We start from the raw sequence: 18,446 nt of genomic DNA, 5'->3' as shown, positions 1-18,446 counted from the left end.
TTATATGAAATTAGTTTTGATTTGGTAGTATAAATTCCTCGAGTTATGTGTTAGATAAATTAGAGTAATACCATGCTTTAAAATTTGTCTTTGTTTTGGCAAGTTGACGTTGTTAGGTGGTTTTACGTTTTAAAATCTAATTTATTATTATCATACCATAAATTAATTAGTAATTTTTCATTTCAATAAGTAAGAATAGTGAACTTTAAACTAAAAATAATAATAATAATTATAATGCATTTTAAATATAAAAGGCACCACTAATAAATGTTGCACTGTTTCAAATAGCCCTACTCACTGTTGTGTGAGAGGAGGAAGTGAAACCACTATTTCTACAAACAATAAACCAGAAACAAAACTGGATTCAAATGTACAACCTCTGAGATACCTCTCCCCTAGAGACGCCAACCAATCCTCATCAAAAGTTTGCACCATTAAATCCTATGATATACAACATGATCTGGTCAAACACCTTTTACATGATTCAGCCTGTGTTAGCCAGCAGATTGAACTGAGAACTTTAATGAACCTTTATCTCATTTTCACGACATGTTACAGTGATACAATCCTCTCAAAGTAGCATAAATTGTGGTTTGTGTATATGTAGTATGGAAAAAGAATGTCAATTAGTCTGACCTCATTTCTTTTGGAAGATCAGCATACAAAAAAATGCTATCACACGACTAAAAATTCCAATTAGGATAAGGATGGCTAAACATAGACTCCAATGATGAAGGTTATAACCACTTTTTAGAAGTGAACCACACCTAGTTATCAGCCACACTCCATAATACCTGTAGTGCAAAAGATAATACAACATCAGGGAAACTGTAATCATTTAAAGGGGGGGGGCGGGAGGGGGAATTAGAAATCATATATAATCTAATGGCCGTTCAAGTATCTTGATTCGGGATCCAGCTCATGACAGGCAAAAATGGGTTTTCCCAGATTTGAGCAGCTCAAACCTCAATCCAAGGGGTTTATTCACAAACATGAATATTTAATTGTATCCCAGGTCTGATATAAAGAAAATCAAAACCCACTTAAGATTAGTGTTGAATTTTTTGGCGTTAAGAGTCCAGCCAGTTAATCCATGTTTTCTTGATATGGAGAGTTAGAAATTTGAACTTTAATTTGCAGATTAGTTTGGTTAGGCATGTTGCATGTATAATGGGCGCAACATGTACATCACACACATATGTAAGTTACTCTGTTCAGACTAAGAGCCATATAACTCAATGGCATAGCCCAGTTCTCTCTATTGGGGAACCTGGGTTCACATCTCCCACCACCACTTATTGTAAAAAAAATAAAAAAGTTACTCTCTTCAGAGGAAGGATAATTTTACCTTACCTTTCAGAATTTGCAATAATGAATCCCTCCAAAGCCCACTTAGGGTAGCATAGATTAGTTAAAATCTTCATAAATTCACTATCTTTTGGCTGTGTGGCGATGAGAGTCAAAACAACTGGAAGAAGAACTGACCACTGCAAGAAACAGTGCCTTGTCAGTGAAAATAAATAATATAAAAAAATTTAAATTGGTAAGCTGATATTTTCTTTGGCTCAAAACATGTTTGGAGCTATCTTTTCCAAGCTATTATGTGGCGATTTATAAGATTATCCATGTGTATTATTTAAACAAGTTATACGACTCATTAAAAAAGTAATGCGACTAAAACTACACATGGATGGTTTCTTTAATCGCCACATCACACTAAGCATCACTGAGATTAAAGCTTTTCCTCTGCAGGGGCCTTGTACAGTAAACCCCCTACAGGTGGTCGTCCACCATTGTAAAGTTGTCCCCGCAAAACTTTCAGGAAGAGGGGTAGTCTTGTGCGTAAGCATGGGTTGAAGCAAGATAGCTCCAAAAATGTTTGAAACCAAATTTTTTCCATTTCTTTGCAGAAAAAATTTTCCTCCAAACCAGGTTGGAGGAATCTCCTCAAATCCATTACACAGCATTTTATAAGATCATCCACATGTATGAAATCACATCATTCATTAAAAATTTTAAACAAGTCGTGATTAAAAATACATGTGGATAGTCTTTTTAGTTGCCATGTAGTGGGTTAGAGAAACTTTCCTCCAAACCAGTTTAGAGGAAAATTCTGTCATTTCTTTAATGTGTGCTTCTGTTACTCACCAGCTGGGCTGTACCAGGTTCGAAAACTATGGCCAACACGTAGGCTATACCAGTTACACAATACACAAGGCAGAACAAGACAAAGTAATTATCTGCAAAGGTAGATCTTGGGTTCGTGAAAAAATAAAACATAGAGAGATATACAGCAGGCTTGATCACTGTATTAAAATGGTCAATTGTATCCTTAGAGAGAAAATAAGCCAAGCTGCTCATGCCAGAAGCACTCTCTCTCCAGTAGTGTAATTTGTCCAGGGAGAATGATCTCAAAGCCGCAATTTTGCATAGAAGAGCTGAAATCAGTAATAAGGATCACAGTAAGGAAGTAACCTTTGTGCTTATGGATATCATATAGTGTTATTTGACTTGGCAACCAGACAGATTCACTAAAGACAAATCTGACATGTTACTGATTGTTCCTCTATAGATTTTAGTCTGTCTAAAGAAGAATACAGTTTGTTGTTTTAACAAGAAACAATAACCCAAATTTCACTAGAAGCAAGTATCTCTTACTCCTATTAAGATTTTTGTGTGTATAAATCAACAAAGCAAGTTCAAAGAAAGCCTTATGAAGTGGCTAACAGAATATTACTTACAAACTGCAATTATGGTATAAGTATAAGCATCTGCACCAAAGGTTTGATCGCTCACTTTAACAAGTGATCCTAAGCAAGCTCCAGCAAGTAATAAGATTAGATAATCCATTGCCAGTATTCTAGTTTCCCGTAATCGCTGCTTACCAACCCTGAAATGCCGTGGGCATATAGAAGATCAAGCTTCAGAAACTAATGAAAAGACAGCAATATTGAACTGATCAGTAGACAGGAGCCTCAAAACATTCATATTATTTTATAACATGACCTAAAATGGGGGGAAAAATAGGATGTCATTATGTTTTAAAGAAATATGACTCACTAGAATAACCAACAAATTTTTGGAGTCACATGACCAACCTTTTACCCTCCATTTGGTCTTCAAAAAATACAATTCAAAGGAAGAAAATGTTTGTAATTGTTTGAAGACGCATAAGAAAGAACATACTAATCACATTTTCCTCTCCATTCCTATTTATTTCAAGAGCCAAACAGATCCTTTTGAAAAGTCCTATTATGATCCATAACTTAAAAGAAAAATGATTATTCTGATGATGAGTATGGGAATTTGGGATTGTTAACCATCTTGTAGATTTCAGCAAAAAAATTATCTGAAAAATGTGATACTTGAGGGTATCTAAAACATATAATTATTTACCTTCCAAGAAAGTATCTGTATTGCTGCAATACACCTGGAGTTCTCCTCGTTGTTAAGTCCTTGGACTTCAAAAAATTAAGTCGTATCTTATCCCGCTGCAGCTCCACATTGCTTTTCATTCCTTGCCATAACTCTCCAGCAAAAGAATTTTCCTCCGTTCCAGCACCAGCATGATTGAGTTCATTAGCTGGAATTACATCTATTGAAGACCTAGCAAGTCTTGCAGCATTCTGCTTCATATCAGGGGGTATTGAATACCCATTATGAAGCATCCAACAGACAGGTAGATCTTCATGACTAACTCCTGAGCTGCCACCTGGCATCACTATACCCTCCAAAATGTCAATGAAATAGTCTGGAGGATTTATTCGCTCTGGGATATTGATCCCAAGGCCAGCAAAGTATTCTTCAACTTTCTTCACTGGTCCATGATAGGCTGTAAGACCACCTTTTGCCAGAAGTATCAAATCATCAAACATCTTGAACAAGGCATAGCTGATGCAGAAATTTCACCCATTAATAAATGACAGAAGAAAAGTAAAATTAAAATATTCCATAGAATCTAAGATAAGATTTATGATGTCTTTCTTAATCAAAATTATAGCTCATAAGAATTAGCCAAGCCTATATAGGATCTGATAAGCATTCAAAGAAACTTTGTAACTTTATAGGCAGGGATGAAACCAGATATTTAACTTAAAAGGGGGCCAAAATATGAATAAATTTTTTTTTGATCATTCAAGATTAAGAAAATACATGAAATTTAAAGCTAAAATAATACTTAAAAAATAAAACTAGTACCCATTAAGTATTAACAAAATAATATATACAAAAAATTGTTTTTTAATATATTTCAACTTGATCATTTATGATATATAAAAATGGAACTCGACCTTCATTTTGTATCATTAAATTCATCTATGACTAATTTATGTACTAAAACTCACAACAATTTCCCTTTTTATGTACAAAATGAAAGCATCTATTAGAATATCATTATATATATATATAAATAATGTACAAAATATTTTTTTTATTTTGTAGCAAAACCTAATTTTGGTAATATGCATGATAGTAAATGTTTGCTCCATAGTTACAATAAAAATTAGGTGGAGCTAGACAACATGGTAGCCCCCAAATTCTAAAAACCCAAACTTTTTGAGTCATCTTACTCATGGAGCTACCATTTTTTCTCCCCCAATCACATTTGACCACTTCAACAATTGGGAAAATTGTTGTGAAAAAAGTTGTGTCCGTGGTATTATTATTTAAATTTTGAGTTCAATTTGGAGGGGGAGACAAAAATGAAAATTTTGAACCAAATCTATTATATAATATATAGTAGCATATATTAGTAAAAAACAAAAAAAATTACAAAGGCCTGGGGGGCCATGCCCCCCCCCCCCGGGGCGGTTCTATATGTAGTTGTCATTGTTTATAGTTAGGTACCTGTAAATCTTGCTGTGCATATTGCTTTATGCTGATTACATAAACCAATCCTAGAAATTTGAGTTAAAAAGCACTAGATCAGCTTTCAGTATTATTTATCTCTATGTACATCTCACCGGCTGGAATGTTAGACCCATCTTAAAACTCAACATTTAACACATGAAAAACTGGTATTACTTCCTATTATGCTGAACAAATAATCATTTATAGTTAATAGTAAAAAATCATACCTAAAGGCCCCCACTTTAGTCACCAAAGATGCCTTTTTAGTCTTGTACCAAATTATAGTAAAATATTTTGGTAATGACATGGAAAATACAAGTGACATAACACAAAAGAAACAATAAGAAGATGAAAGATTGAAAGAGATTTTCAAATTATGCAGACTTGTGGTTACAGAAGTTACCTTGGTTGGTGAACCACCATACAGATATTTACCCCTTCAAGTGCTTCACGTCGAAGTGCTCTAAGAAGTTGATGAGATGATGCACTGTCCAAACCAGATGTGGGTTCATCTAAGATCAATAGTGAAGGTTCCATGACCATTTCCAATCCAACATTTACTCTCTTTCTCTGGCCCCCAGATATTCCTCGCTTTTCCACTGTTCCAACCAACGATGCCCGCACTGTCTGAAGCCCCAAGAACTCAATAACTCTTTCAACAACTAGAACTTTATCCGGTTTTGACAAGTAAGTGGGTAGTCTACACAACAAAAGTCCATAATAATAAATAAAAGGCAGCAGTTAATATAGGAAGATTGACAGAAAAATAATTATGCAGATCAAAGATTATCGATGATTTAGTATTGAAAAAGAAAAATGAATATGGATTTTAGGTTCTAAACTTTTCATCTATGGCATGTTGATGATAAACATTGGCACCAAACCTCCATCAGTCAAGTGAAGATGATGGCCACAATATATGGAGTATACAAGATAAGCAGTAAGAATTTGCAAGGAGCAAATGGGGCGTACCTGCACTTTGCACTGAACCAGAGATTCTCTTCCACTGTCAAGTTTCCATGTACAATATCATCTTGTGGCACAAAACCAATGATTTTCTTATATGAGTGGATTGAATCGTTACTTCCATTTATATGAATTAAACCAGTCATCCTGCATCCAATTGCCTTTCCTGCTACAGCAGAAAGAAATGTTGTTTTTCCAGCCCCAGATGGACCCATGACAGCAGCAATGCGGCCAGGCTTAATTTTCCCAGTAACACATCTCAATAGATGCTTATTTTTTGCTTTCAAGGTAAGGGTCAGATCTTTGAAAGAAATCTCAATCAGAGGCCTTTTCCTGGTTTCTGGATGAGTAGCCAAATTAACTATTCCTGAGAAGGTAAGTTTCTCGTTCTCTTGCTGCTGAGCTCTCTCTTTCTCAAGTTGAGCATATGCATACTTAAAAATTTGGGTATGAGTTTGTTTTCCCTTTGGCACATTTACATGAGAACTCATATCCCCAGTTTCAATACTTATACCTTGATAATTATCAGGGTTATCTTCAATTTCATGCATTATCTGCATGAGCTCACTGGGTTCCTTTTTATTTTCTCTTGAGGGTAGATGGGTAGCTGACATACTTGGATGTGGAGGTGGTAATGGATCATCATCTATGTCAGATATAACTCGATCCAAAATCTTAAGTTTCTCGGGATCCTTTGCATCTTTTTTACGAGAAAATGTGTGTGATAGATGAGCTTGCAATCCACTTACATGCTTCTTTGCAGCATCTTTTGCTGATCTCCACCTCTGACGTGCTTTTGCTGTCTCCCTTGCACTTCTGGCTGCTGCTTCTCTGGATTTGGCTAGTCTCCTTTCCCTGGCCGTTAGAACTTGGTCAGAACAGTTGTAAAGGATGAGTAGCAGAGTACTTAAAGCAGCCTGCAAAAGTAATTGAATTACATCAATTTCTACTAACAAATTTTCTTCTTCTTTTTTTCCCTTTTTTTTGGCCTGATGTTAACCATGGGTTAATTTGTGTGTGGGGGGGGGGGGGGGGGGGTGTGGTGCTGGCGCGCTAGGAGCACACTTCTTATTATGTAACACAGAATCAAAATCTGCTGATTGTATAGAAAATCAATAAAATGGAAATTGAAACTGAGAATTTTCTCAGAGTTTCTGGGATATTATAGCATTAAGACTTGCATAGTTTGCTTCAAGAAAAATTGAAGATGCTGAGAGATGGAGCCAGGCAAGATCATTTATCAAGTTTATGGTTCAGAAGTAAAGGGAGCAACTTACTAACAACATTATTCCATATGCTTGAATATTTTGGTTTGCAGAGTTTGGATTACAAGAAGTCAACTTAAAGCAGCCTGCAAGGTGGTTGGTTAAGAGTTAAATGCACTTCATACCCAGAAGAACAGTGAAATTGAACTCCAAAAATATACAGGCATAGGAATATTGAAACTAGCAAACATATAAATTTTGAAAATTAACTGTATACAAAACACTATTTTACACAAAGGCATGCAGACACATGCATTGCTATATATTATGTAAAACTTTTTCAGAAATTTAGTTGAAAGGGGGAGGGGGTGGGGGAGAGGAAAAAAACTTACTTTTCTCAGATGTAGAACCCATCCTGCAGTAATGTCTAGTCCCATGAAAAAAATGACAGCATTAGGAAATAATCATAGAGGCAAGAAAGACAATTATAAAAAATAGAAGTTCTTTTTACTTCAACTCATTTTCCCCCAAAAGTAGATCATGCTCTTATAGCTCCAAATAAATTAAATACATGCATTAAGATACGAAGGCTTCTAAGTCCACAACAATGAAAGCACTCTTTCACATCAAGTTAAAACATTATTCAAAAACAAAGTACAAGGTTGCAACGAGCAAAACATTAGAGAAGGTTGCTAAGTGATCAATAATGAGAAAATTTTTATACCCACTAGTGCAAGTCTGTCTGCTGGTGGTACTTGGACAATATGATCCAGCTGAACAGAATAACTCACTGCTACTACCAACATCAGCCCAAATATTTGCTCCTCCACAGGTATGGTTTGGATTCCCTGGAGGTAGTTGGTATAGATATCTGCAGAAACATATATCATCTTCATATATTCTGTAAGCACATAAGCCATACCATAAATGAAGTGATATTTAGGACTGGAAGTGGAACTTACGGTTCACATACACCAGTAGTTTTGTTGAGAGTTGCAAGGGGACAATAGGAACCTAATGGGCAAGCTTCAAGACCATGATATCAAATGCCAACAACCAGAAGAAACATCAGAGACAGCTTTTAACCAAGGAAAAAGAAAAAGTACATATGTATAAGTACTACTTGATTCCTAGGAGATATGGAGTGAAATGGTTGACCTTTCATAAATTTTTATCCCAATGGTAACATTTATATGTGGCCTCCTATTTTAATAACTTGGTATCACAAATTTATTATGGCAATTGATGTCTACAAGACAATTGACGTTTGAAGTTTTCTCAATTAGAAGCTCCTCCAGGTTTTTATAGAAAGAAAGCATATACAGGACTCTCAAATACTTACGAATCATGCAGGTAAGACCATGAGGGCAGAAGAAACCTTCACAACAAGCCTGACAGTTGAGTGTTCTTGCGGGGATGACCTTTGACTCGTTTAGGTTAACCTTCTGATTTGAGCCAACACTACAAGCCCATCCCGGCTCACAGCCTTCTACCCATGAGGTTAAATTACAGTTCTTATTAGGTTTCAAGTAATTGGTACTCCCAGATCTTTCAAAGAAACTATTGAAGTAAAACTTCAATTCTGCTGCTGAACACATGCGACGTGTAATGTCTCCTGTAGGAGAGTGAAAACCACCATGAATAGATGAAGATATAGAGATGTTAACCTAAAAATATTTTCAAGTAGATTGAGAAAAGTCAGCAAGGACAAAAAATTCATAGTTGGTCAGATTTATGGAGAAAGAATTTCTAAGACCCTCCTCGTTACAACTTGCTGAAGAAATGCAATATCAGGAGGATAGTAGCAGCTTACTAATTGGCAGCTTTCCAGGACAGTAGTAGCTTACTAATTGGTAGCTAGAAGAAATTGATGGTTTGTAAATTGACTCTCATTCTTAACATATAGGAAATGAATTAATGTGAACCATGGCATTCTTTTCCTGATAAGTAAATATTCGTTGAAGAGAGAGTGAACCTTATCAGTAACAAAATGATAATTATGTTGAACTCAATGTGCCATACAATTACTGAATTTTCACAAGAAAATAAAAGAAAATAATAGATCTAGCAAATTCTACAGTATCCCAAACATTCTAAGAACATATAATCTAATATACATCTATCTAGCAACCCAATAATCAGGCATGAATGACCACTAAATCATTACTCTTTTGCAGTTTTTACATTGGTTCACTAACAACATGCAGCTTCTCGCTGATTGTTGAACATCTCAATTGGTTGCCAAAAATACTGAGGTAAAAATAGGATGCAAACATCACGAATGTATGATTAATGTTGTAAAGATTTCCCCATTAAATGAGAGGTCATTTGAACTGAGTCATATGGTTATATGTTATTCAGCAAAATAGATATTAAAATATCAAAAATCCTAAGCTACAGTTTTTTCCAGGATTTTCTCATTGACCAAAAGAGTAGCATTATCATTTTCTTTCTAATCAAAAGAACTTATACCATTAGTCTTCTGGATGCAAGAAGCTAAGAAATCCAAGTTGGTTGAAAAATTAAAGGCTCGATCCCAGTCAGTTTTCCTGAAACAATAAACTAAGCTTCAAGATAAAATCAAATAAATTCAACCCTTTTATACTGGTAAACAAATAAAAAGATTAATGGGATTCAAAAATACACATATGGCAAAAAATTTGTAACTAAAGAAAGGAAATTAAAAAGTCGATCTTAAACGCATAAATAGACAAAATTACAATATTCTCAAGCAGCTTAAGCTTCAATAAGCAACTACTAATCTAGCAATTGAATCCAAAATACCATTAATAGCAAGAACTTCATTTAGCTTACCAAATTCACCCATTTACTTAAATTGTGCTGACTTTTCATAACCAAACGAAATCAATATAATAAGATTCAAAATCCAATTTTCTATTCTTTCCATGCATTTTTTTTTTTTTTTTTTTTTGAGCAAACAAAGTGGGATCACTCACCAATCCCTAATGCAGAAGCTGGACTGGTCGCCAATATCCTGACCAATAACAGCAGTCAGATTGGAAATCTGACTGTAAACGACCTGTGTGATAAGAGGAAGAACTGCAGGGTTATCAAATTGGTTATTGTTGTAGTCATTCACATCTTGGCATTGGACAAAGTGTACCAAACTTAAAACTAGAGCAGCTGAAGTGAGAATTGTCCTCAAGTTAAAAACTTTGAGGTTCTTTAAGCTCATTTGGACAATGGAAGATGTATGAGGATTGGAAGTAAGTTTTGAAATGATGAAACTAACAAATATTCTGAGCTCATAAAAGGGTAAATTGAGTTTGCAGAATGTGAGGCTTTTTTTTTTGTGTTGTGGAGAGATCCAGAGATGAACCGAACTTGGGTTTTGGCAGTTTGGTCCCTGGGGTACTTTGTGGGGTCTGTGGGGGGACTAGTAAATGGTATGTGACCATGTGGGGGTTTCAATGTTTCAAATGTCAATGTGAAACAGGGGGAGTGATACACGGGAAATGAGAATAGTTAAGAGCCTGGGAGAGACACAGAGACAGAGAGAAGCGGAAGTGAAGAGAGCATGGTGGGACCAAGTAGAAACTAGAAACCACGTCCTAACGACTTGTCTTGCCGGCTTTCAGACATGTTTCGTATTCTTGTTTTATTAATGGTTGGAACTTGGAACATGAACGATATAGGTGGAAGTAGTAAATTTAAAGTTTCACCTATAAACTAAATTAAAACTATGTGTGTAGGACTTGGATTCTTTCATGCGCAGATGCCAGTTGGAGGAGAAATTATAAATTTCTTATGGTGGATAAGTGATGTCATCCACTATTTTACTAAAAAATTTTTATTTGTTTGAAATTGTTAGGTTAGAAATTTTTTTAAAATAGAAACTGATTACTAACTCAGTAATTTCAAACAGGTGAGAGTCTTTTAGTGTAGTAGTGAACTACGTCATTTGTTCACTAGAGGACTTTGTAATTTTTCTGTTGGAGATATATAAAATAAAAAAATAAAAAAAAATCCTTAGTTTAATTAAAATAAGATATAGGATAAGTAGATAAAAGAAAGGATGTCAAAGAAAAAAATAAGTAAGAAAAAAAAATTGTAATTTCTTTTCTCATATTTATTGAGGTAGTACATTGTGATTGATGTATATTACAAGTAAAGTTAGGAATGGACTGATTCATGTAAAAATGATATACCAATCACAACTTATTATCTCAACAAAAGACCATATATCCTTTCTTCAGTTGAACAAATTAATAATGAGAATTAAATTTTGTTTGCAGATCTTAGAAAAGCAGATTGGTGAGGAAACTGGAAAGCCCGGTTTTAAAAAGAGGAAAAAAAGTGGCATTTAGAGGGAAAAGTTAAGCCCAGAGCCAAAAAAGAAAGGTGGCATTCATATGAATCATATCATAGTTGAGCAAGTTTTGCCCAAATGTTTTTTTTTTTTTTAGAGAGTTTGAAATTATGGCGTTCGCTCTTGAAGATAGAAATAAACACACACAAGAAAGAGGAAAAGAGGTTCTAATATAAAAGTACACCACAACTCCACTCAAAAGGCATGATAACTTTTAAGGAAGGGTGTGAATAAGTTATACTACACACAAGACACTCTCTTAAATAATGTAGGACAATTACGCATTCTTTTTTTTTAAGAAACAAACACACACACACAAGGGAAAGGGAAAGAGATTCTAATACAAAAGCAAACCACAACTCTACTCAGAAGTCATGGTAACTTTTAAGGGAGAATGAGACAAGTTATATTACACATAACATACTCTCTTAAGTAATGTGGGACAATTACGCTTTTTTTTTTTGAGAAACAAACACACACACACAAGGGAGAGGGAAAAATGTTTTATCACAAAGGCACACCACAACTTCACTTAAAAACCATGGTAACTTTTAAGGAAGGATGAGACAAGTTATACTACAAACAAACACTCTTTTAAGCAATGTGAGAAAATTATCCATTCTTTTTTTTTTTTGAAAAACAAACACACATATAAGGAAGAAGAAAAAAAATTTTAATACAAAATCATACCATAACTTCACTCAAAACCTATTGCAACCCATAAATTTTGCCCAAAAGTGAGAAACTTAAAACCAATTAATCAAAGTTGTGACGCTAAAGACAAACCCACTGACAGACGTATAGTCCATATGTAATCTTTAATTATTTTTTTCCCCTTTGGATAAACTAACCTTTAATTTGTTTTATAATAGTTTTCTCAACTAAAAAAAAAAAGTTGTTTTATTATATAGTTTTGGATTACAAAGTATCAATTTGTTTGCCGCTATTCTCCTGGACCTATCTGTTTGTAAGGTTTATGTAAACAAACAAAAAACATGTCGTATACTTAACCAAGACAACCCCATGTTAATGGTGTTAGAGGGCCTATCCAATGTAACCCTTTAGAAAATGAGTATAGCTATATTACCATCTATATGGTTGAGTTCAAGTTACACCTGATGTAACTCTAAGTAATATTATACCACCCAATATCTTTTAATCAGATGTGAATTTTGATAAATTCATCGCTAGATTACATTATCTTCGCATATTCTCCATGCTTGCAAAATTTAAAGATAATCAAATATCAATAGCGATGTCATCAATCTATTGTTTAAATTCAAGTTTTTGTAATTTAAAATAATGCATAAAAGATGAGTTTATGGATCGAATGGTAAATTACATCCGATTAACATTAAAATTGGTATGCATGTTAAGAATATATAGAACATGTAATTCAACTGTTAAAATTTCAAAATATGAATTTAATAACAAGTTATTAGGTAGTGTAACATTGTTTAGAATTACACTAGGTGTAACTTGAACCCAACTCTATATAAATATAAATATATATATATATATATATAACTAAAGTTTAGAGAAAATCAAATTAGATTTTAATTGAATTCTCAATTTTGCGCCACGTGTTCCATTTAATTTTATGCCAAGTGAATTATTGAATATTGTAAGGACTGAATTTGGGTCCCTAACCCAATAGACGAATGGACTTAGGCCCAACAAGTCAAAAACAATAAATTTGTAGATGATGGGTTGGAAAAACTGGGTTCGAAAAACTGGGTTCTAATGAATCAGAAAAATACAATTGTAGATTTAGATGACAATAAGATGTAAACAGACAGGGTTATGATGAAGAAAATCGTTCTCGGTAAGGTCCGAGGAGAACCGTTCTTATTTATAATCCTTATCTTTAATTACAAGTTTGGTTCTTAATTGCTACAGTGTTTCTCTCTTGATTTTCCGATTCCCCCTTTCCTATTTCCTCCTCTTCCTTTTATATTCCCCTCTCCTCTCATCCTCGTCTACCACGTGCATGCCAAGTGGCTGATGTTGATACTTGTCCCATCAGCACCTTCCATAATTCCTGTGTAGTGGCTGTAAGACTGATAGCCACTGCTCAGGTATCACCTCCATATTAAAGATGCCAGAGAGTTAGTTGCAGTGCATTTAATGCAGTTGCAGCAGCTTTCCCCTAAGATATTTTGCACTTTTTCCTGTTTAATATCTCTGTAATGCTTATCTGTACCAATGGAACTTCCTAGAATGTTACTCTAGACGACAGACCACCTCTTCTGACCTCGGCTTTGGCTAGCCAATGAGGTATTTATCATCGGCTCACCTTTTTGAGCCATTGTGATCAAAACTAACCTTTTTGTTTACTAACACAGTCTCTTCTATCAAAGACTTATCTCCCTTGGATAATCTCTCGTCCTTGGCTTGGGCCATAGGCCCAATATATAAATAGATAGTGAACTCCCAAGCCCAACACCCCTACAAATATAAAAAAGAGTCCAAATCTAATTAGATTTTAAATTGGATTTTAATAGGAGTCTAATTTTCTACCACCTGTTTATCTAAGTTTTTAATTTTTGTGGCAAGTGAATTATTGGTGCAAAAATCGAAAAGTCTAAAACTAATTAAATTCTAAATTATATATATATGTAATGAGAAACCATTATATATTTTAGAAATGTAAGATTTAAAAAAAGTGTAAACTGATACAATGTATAATTTGAACCATATAATTGTGATAATTTTTAATTGTATTCATGTATATGCACGATACTATACACTAGTATATAATTAAAGTCAAAGTTGAGAGAAAAAACAATTACATTTTAAATTGGATTCCAATTGTTGTCTAATTTTGCACTACATGTCCTATTTAAGTTTTTTTTTTTTTTTTTTTAAGTGAGTTAATTTAATTAAAGTCAAAAATTAAATTTAAAGACGAAGAATCTAGTCTATATCTATATGTATATATATATATATATATATATATAATTAAAGTCAAAACTTAGAGCAAATTTAATTAAATTCTAAATTAGAATTCAATTGTGGGTTAATTTTGTGCCATGTGTTCACTTAAGTTTTTTAATCTTTATGTCAAATGAGTTAATGAGTATAAAATGCTAAGAATTTGATAGTAATGAACTATAAAATTTTTAAAATAAAAACTCAAACACATATACTCAATAAAAATCACCACACAACAAAGATCACCACATGTTCTATCTTGTTAAAAATTAGAAAAAAAAATGATCATAAATAGTATTAAATTTAGGTAAGAATTTTAATACGTGACTAATTACGTTTACTTTTGAAACTTATTAAAAATTAGAAAAGAAAATGATCATAAGTAGTATTAAATTTAGTTAAGAATTTTATTATGTGACTAATTATGTTTACTTTTTGAAAAAATAATAATTTGACTAATATATATATATATATATATAACCGAAACCTCTAAATTTTGATTGACCTCTCCACAATTTTCCACATTAGCATTTTTTTTATTTATATTTTTTAATTTGATTTAATTCAAAAAAAAAAAAAAAATGCTGTTAGGACTTTCTCTCTTATATATATAAAGCATTTACCTCTATTTTTTTGTGCTTTCCTTTGATTTGATCCCTTATGCACAGCTTTTATGTTTCATAACCTAAATTTAAGGTTACACAGTCTCATCTCATGAAATGCTCTAACTAGGATAATAGTCACTGGAATCTATTTTATGGCATTATCATGCCATCATCAACATTACTTTATTATTATTGTAAGGACGCGATTCGTGTCGGACCGTAACGGCGTCGGGTTCGCACGTGAAAAGGCCCCTAACAATATCATTTGTAGAGCGTGGGTTTGGAAGGCTAGGCCCTGGTTGACAGGCGGTGGGTTTTCGCGGTGTTCGTACGAGCCTAAGTTTCCCTACACCCCTGGAGTCTTCCTCCTGGAGGTGGGCTGGGAGGCTCTGGTTTCTGGCCATTTTTCCCAACCCCCCTTATAGATTACTTACTCTTCCTTTTATACTAGCTCGCGTCCACTGTCCTTCGTCCACGCGTAGGATTAAACTTTCCAAGGTTGATACTTGTCCCATCAGTCCATACTCAAAGTCGTTAGGGATGGTTGTAAAAGCCAAAGAATACGACTCTGTCAGGTTCAGAGCATTAAATGGCAGTAACAGCAGCTTTCTCTTGATATTTTAGATCTTTCTTCCAAGTTTCAGCCCTATACCGTCTTAACCCTTATTTCTTCTTTGGGGGGACTTTGGGTTTGCCGAGGATTGAGCTGTCCTCGGCGGTATCCAAAGGCTATTTTGTCGAGCTTGGGCCATAGCCCTCCTCGGCTTGGGCCTCCGGATTCTCCCTGGGTGGATGGGCCTGGCCCATAGATCATTTGGGCCCCACAATAGCCCCTCAAAACCCGGCTGTCCAACCTCTTGGTTGGAAAAGGGGGGGTTTTGGTGATGTCCAACCTCGTCCTACGGCCCAATCAATTTGGCCTATTAATAATGCTGGCGGCTCTTCATCTGTCCAAGAAATGCACCGGTCTATGAGACGGTTTTTTGGTTTCGCGCTTGATGCGCTCTTATCGTTTGGGTATTCCAAAACGTGCTTTTAATGACCACTATTTACGAGACTTCTTTAATTTGGCGGTTTGTTTTGATGGGGTGGAGAAGCGGAACCGGCATGTTTGTGTTGGCAGATTCCTTTGGAGATCTGAACCTATTAAATGTCTCCCGCTCTACCCTCTGTATAAGAAGGAAAGGAGGAGGTTATTGTTTTTGCAAAGAATCCCTTTTCATCCTTCTGAGATTTGAAATACTTGGCCTCCCCTAGGGTTCATCTTACCCACTGGTTTATACACTAAATCGTGACACACTTTACCGTAACAACAAGGGATGCAAAAGCCCCACCCCTCCCAAAAACGCCACGTTCCGATAAAGCTCATTATGGCTCGATCGGGACAAGGATGGCGAAGACTCAAAATCAACCTCATCCTTCTTTCAGTCAAAATCCGAAGCAGGGACTCGTCACGTCAAACTTTCGACGTGGCTGAGTCGAGAACACCCAAGATCGTTACCAACCGGCTCCTCACGAGCGTACCTAATATGGCACCGGCGTGTTAGGAGTCAGGGCTGAGGCAGGGGCTAAGTGCTTCTGTTTCTCCCTCTTTTGCTCCCTGGTGCCCTCCCCCGCCCTCTCCTTATAGTCTTCCCAGCACCAGTTCCGACCTGGTGCTTTCTCTTTTCCCTCTTTTGCTCCTTTTCTTTCTTTTCATTTCTTCTCTCCTCTTCTCCTCCTTCTTTACTCATGTCTTCCATCTTCTTTATTCATCCCCTCCATCTTCGTCATTGATTTCTTCCTTACTATTTCCTTCTTCTTCATTCATTCTCTTTTTTAAAGTGAGTCCCTCTCTTAGTATGAGCAGCAATGAGGCGGAGATTGGAGAAACTTTGAAGACGAGTTTAAAAGACGCTTGACAGTTTACTTTTCTGTACTACAGATGTAATGGTTGCTTAGGCAGTTCACATTTTGTATAGGCTCGTTTGAGCCCCTTTTTATATGTTGTAGCAATTTCTCATATTAATAAAGATTGTTGTCTACCTTATTTCGCATATTATGTTTTTACGTTTTCATAAATTTGCAAGCACTGCTCGGCACAATGATATAGCATCTAAATCAATGACGACTAAAACCAAAAGACTTGATAAAAAAAAGACGTCGCCATAACTTTAATAGAAATGCTTGGCCTAATAAGGCCGATCAATGAAGAGTAATACTTACCCAATGTCAGCCGAGGTGAAAAACGAAGGCTTGATGTCATGTAAGGAATAACTATTTGAAGATATAGCACCCACCAAATGAGCGGCCTTCTTATATGACTAAGCGCTGGGGCGTTCCACCCCCTTCCTTACACCTTTATTGGCCTTAACATTTTATGGCGTTTAAGCCGTGGATGAAGTGACCTAACATTTTTACCAAGTAACCCTTCTTATGAGATTCAAACCTTTTCTTATCCAAGTATTTGGTTTTCCCACAGGCTTGAGTCCGAGGACCATACAAGGCCTTGGTTCTGTCCAATAACTTGTAATTTTTATAATTTTTCGTGCTTGGCTTCCCCATAGGCTTGAGTCCGAGGACCATACAAGGCCTTGGTTCTGCCCAGAAACTTGTAATTTTTATAATTTTTCGTACTTGGCTTCCCCATAGGCTTGAGTCCGAGGACCATACAAGGCCTTGGTTCTGCCCAGAAACTTGTAATTTTTATAATTTTTCGTACTTGGTTTCCCCATAGGCTTGAGTCCGAGGACCATACAAGGCCTTGGTTCTGTCCCTGGGCCCATATGCCGAACGGGCCTAGGCCGCGAATTTACTGGGCCCACAAATTAAGAGGTGTTTCCATAACTTTTGATCACGCGGTACCTTTTGGCGTCCCAGTGTTCGAGGTGCACCTTCTCGAGACTCCTTTAACCTCAGGGTTGCAGACGACGTTGGAAGTCGAGCCAGAGACGTTTTGTCTGTAGCGTTCCTTGGGACGCTGCGCGAATTAAATGCCACCACCTTATCTTTTAACATAAATAGGAGAGAAAGTTGCTCTATCCACACACAAATCCTTCAGATTCCTCCCTTAGTTCATCATGCTTGAGGCAGGGCTTGGGAAAAAGGAGCTCCCTCCGCCACAAAGGCGTCATGTCCCCCCGAGACTCAGAGTAGGGAGGTACGGGCCAAGGAGGTGCAAGTTCAAGGGAGCATTCCATTTCGTCATAGGGGAGAGGGTCTTTTTCCCTCTTTTAGTCAAAATCCGAAGTAGGTTCTGGTCATGCCAGTTTTTCGGTATGTCCAAAGAAGGAATTTCCACCATCAGCACTGTCTGCCTTGTAGCAGGCAAATTTTTGTGGGGGCTTCCCAACCTCAAGCTCCTAGCACCTTTTCTGTAGATGGTGTTAGCCTGAGGTCAGGTTCTTTGGCTGCCTGAGTTATGGGCATGCAGAAGTGTCGAGGAATAGTTTCCTTAGACAATAACTTGGCGCAGTAGCCAACCTCTCCTCTGAGCTGTCCCCACGGCCTTATCTCCACTCGCTTGTATTTTCCTTTACTTATGTAGTCAGTTTTAGTGTAAGCTTGTTTCAGCTTTTC

General features: G+C 35.9%; 1 protein-coding gene across 8 annotated transcripts; it reads right to left on the bottom strand.

Annotated features, from left to right (window-relative positions):
* Positions 1-264: 264 nt before the first annotated feature.
* On the bottom strand, positions 265-10,616 carry LOC115955984 (ABC transporter G family member 28-like). 8 transcript variants are annotated; one of them, XM_031074415.1, is made up of 14 exons: positions 9,977-10,616; positions 9,492-9,568; positions 8,362-8,634; positions 7,982-8,045; positions 7,744-7,890; positions 7,412-7,446; positions 7,092-7,165; positions 5,821-6,731; positions 5,252-5,548; positions 3,397-3,891; positions 2,742-2,890; positions 2,149-2,438; positions 1,354-1,487; positions 265-794 (listed from the first exon to the last, which is right to left on the bottom strand). In XM_031074415.1, the coding sequence occupies exons 1-14, from the start codon at positions 10,213-10,215 to the stop codon at positions 638-640; spliced, it is 3,342 nt and encodes a 1,113-aa protein (XP_030930275.1). In that variant the 5' UTR covers positions 10,216-10,616; the 3' UTR covers positions 265-637. The 8 variants fall into 8 exon arrangements, with proteins under 8 accessions (XP_030930275.1, XP_030930276.1, XP_030930277.1 ...); XM_031074416.1 differs by having other exon boundaries at positions 7,412-7,434; XM_031074417.1 differs by lacking the exon at positions 7,982-8,045 and having other exon boundaries at positions 7,744-7,867.
* Between the last annotated feature and the right edge of the window lie 7,830 nt (positions 10,617-18,446).

This window comes from Quercus lobata, chromosome 8 (assembly GCF_001633185.2).
Source record: "Quercus lobata isolate SW786 chromosome 8, ValleyOak3.0 Primary Assembly, whole genome shotgun sequence".
NCBI lineage: Eukaryota > Viridiplantae > Streptophyta > Magnoliopsida > Fagales > Fagaceae > Quercus > Quercus lobata.
Note: the sequence above shows the minus strand (reverse complement) of the source record. Positions and strands in the feature narration are given on the sequence as shown.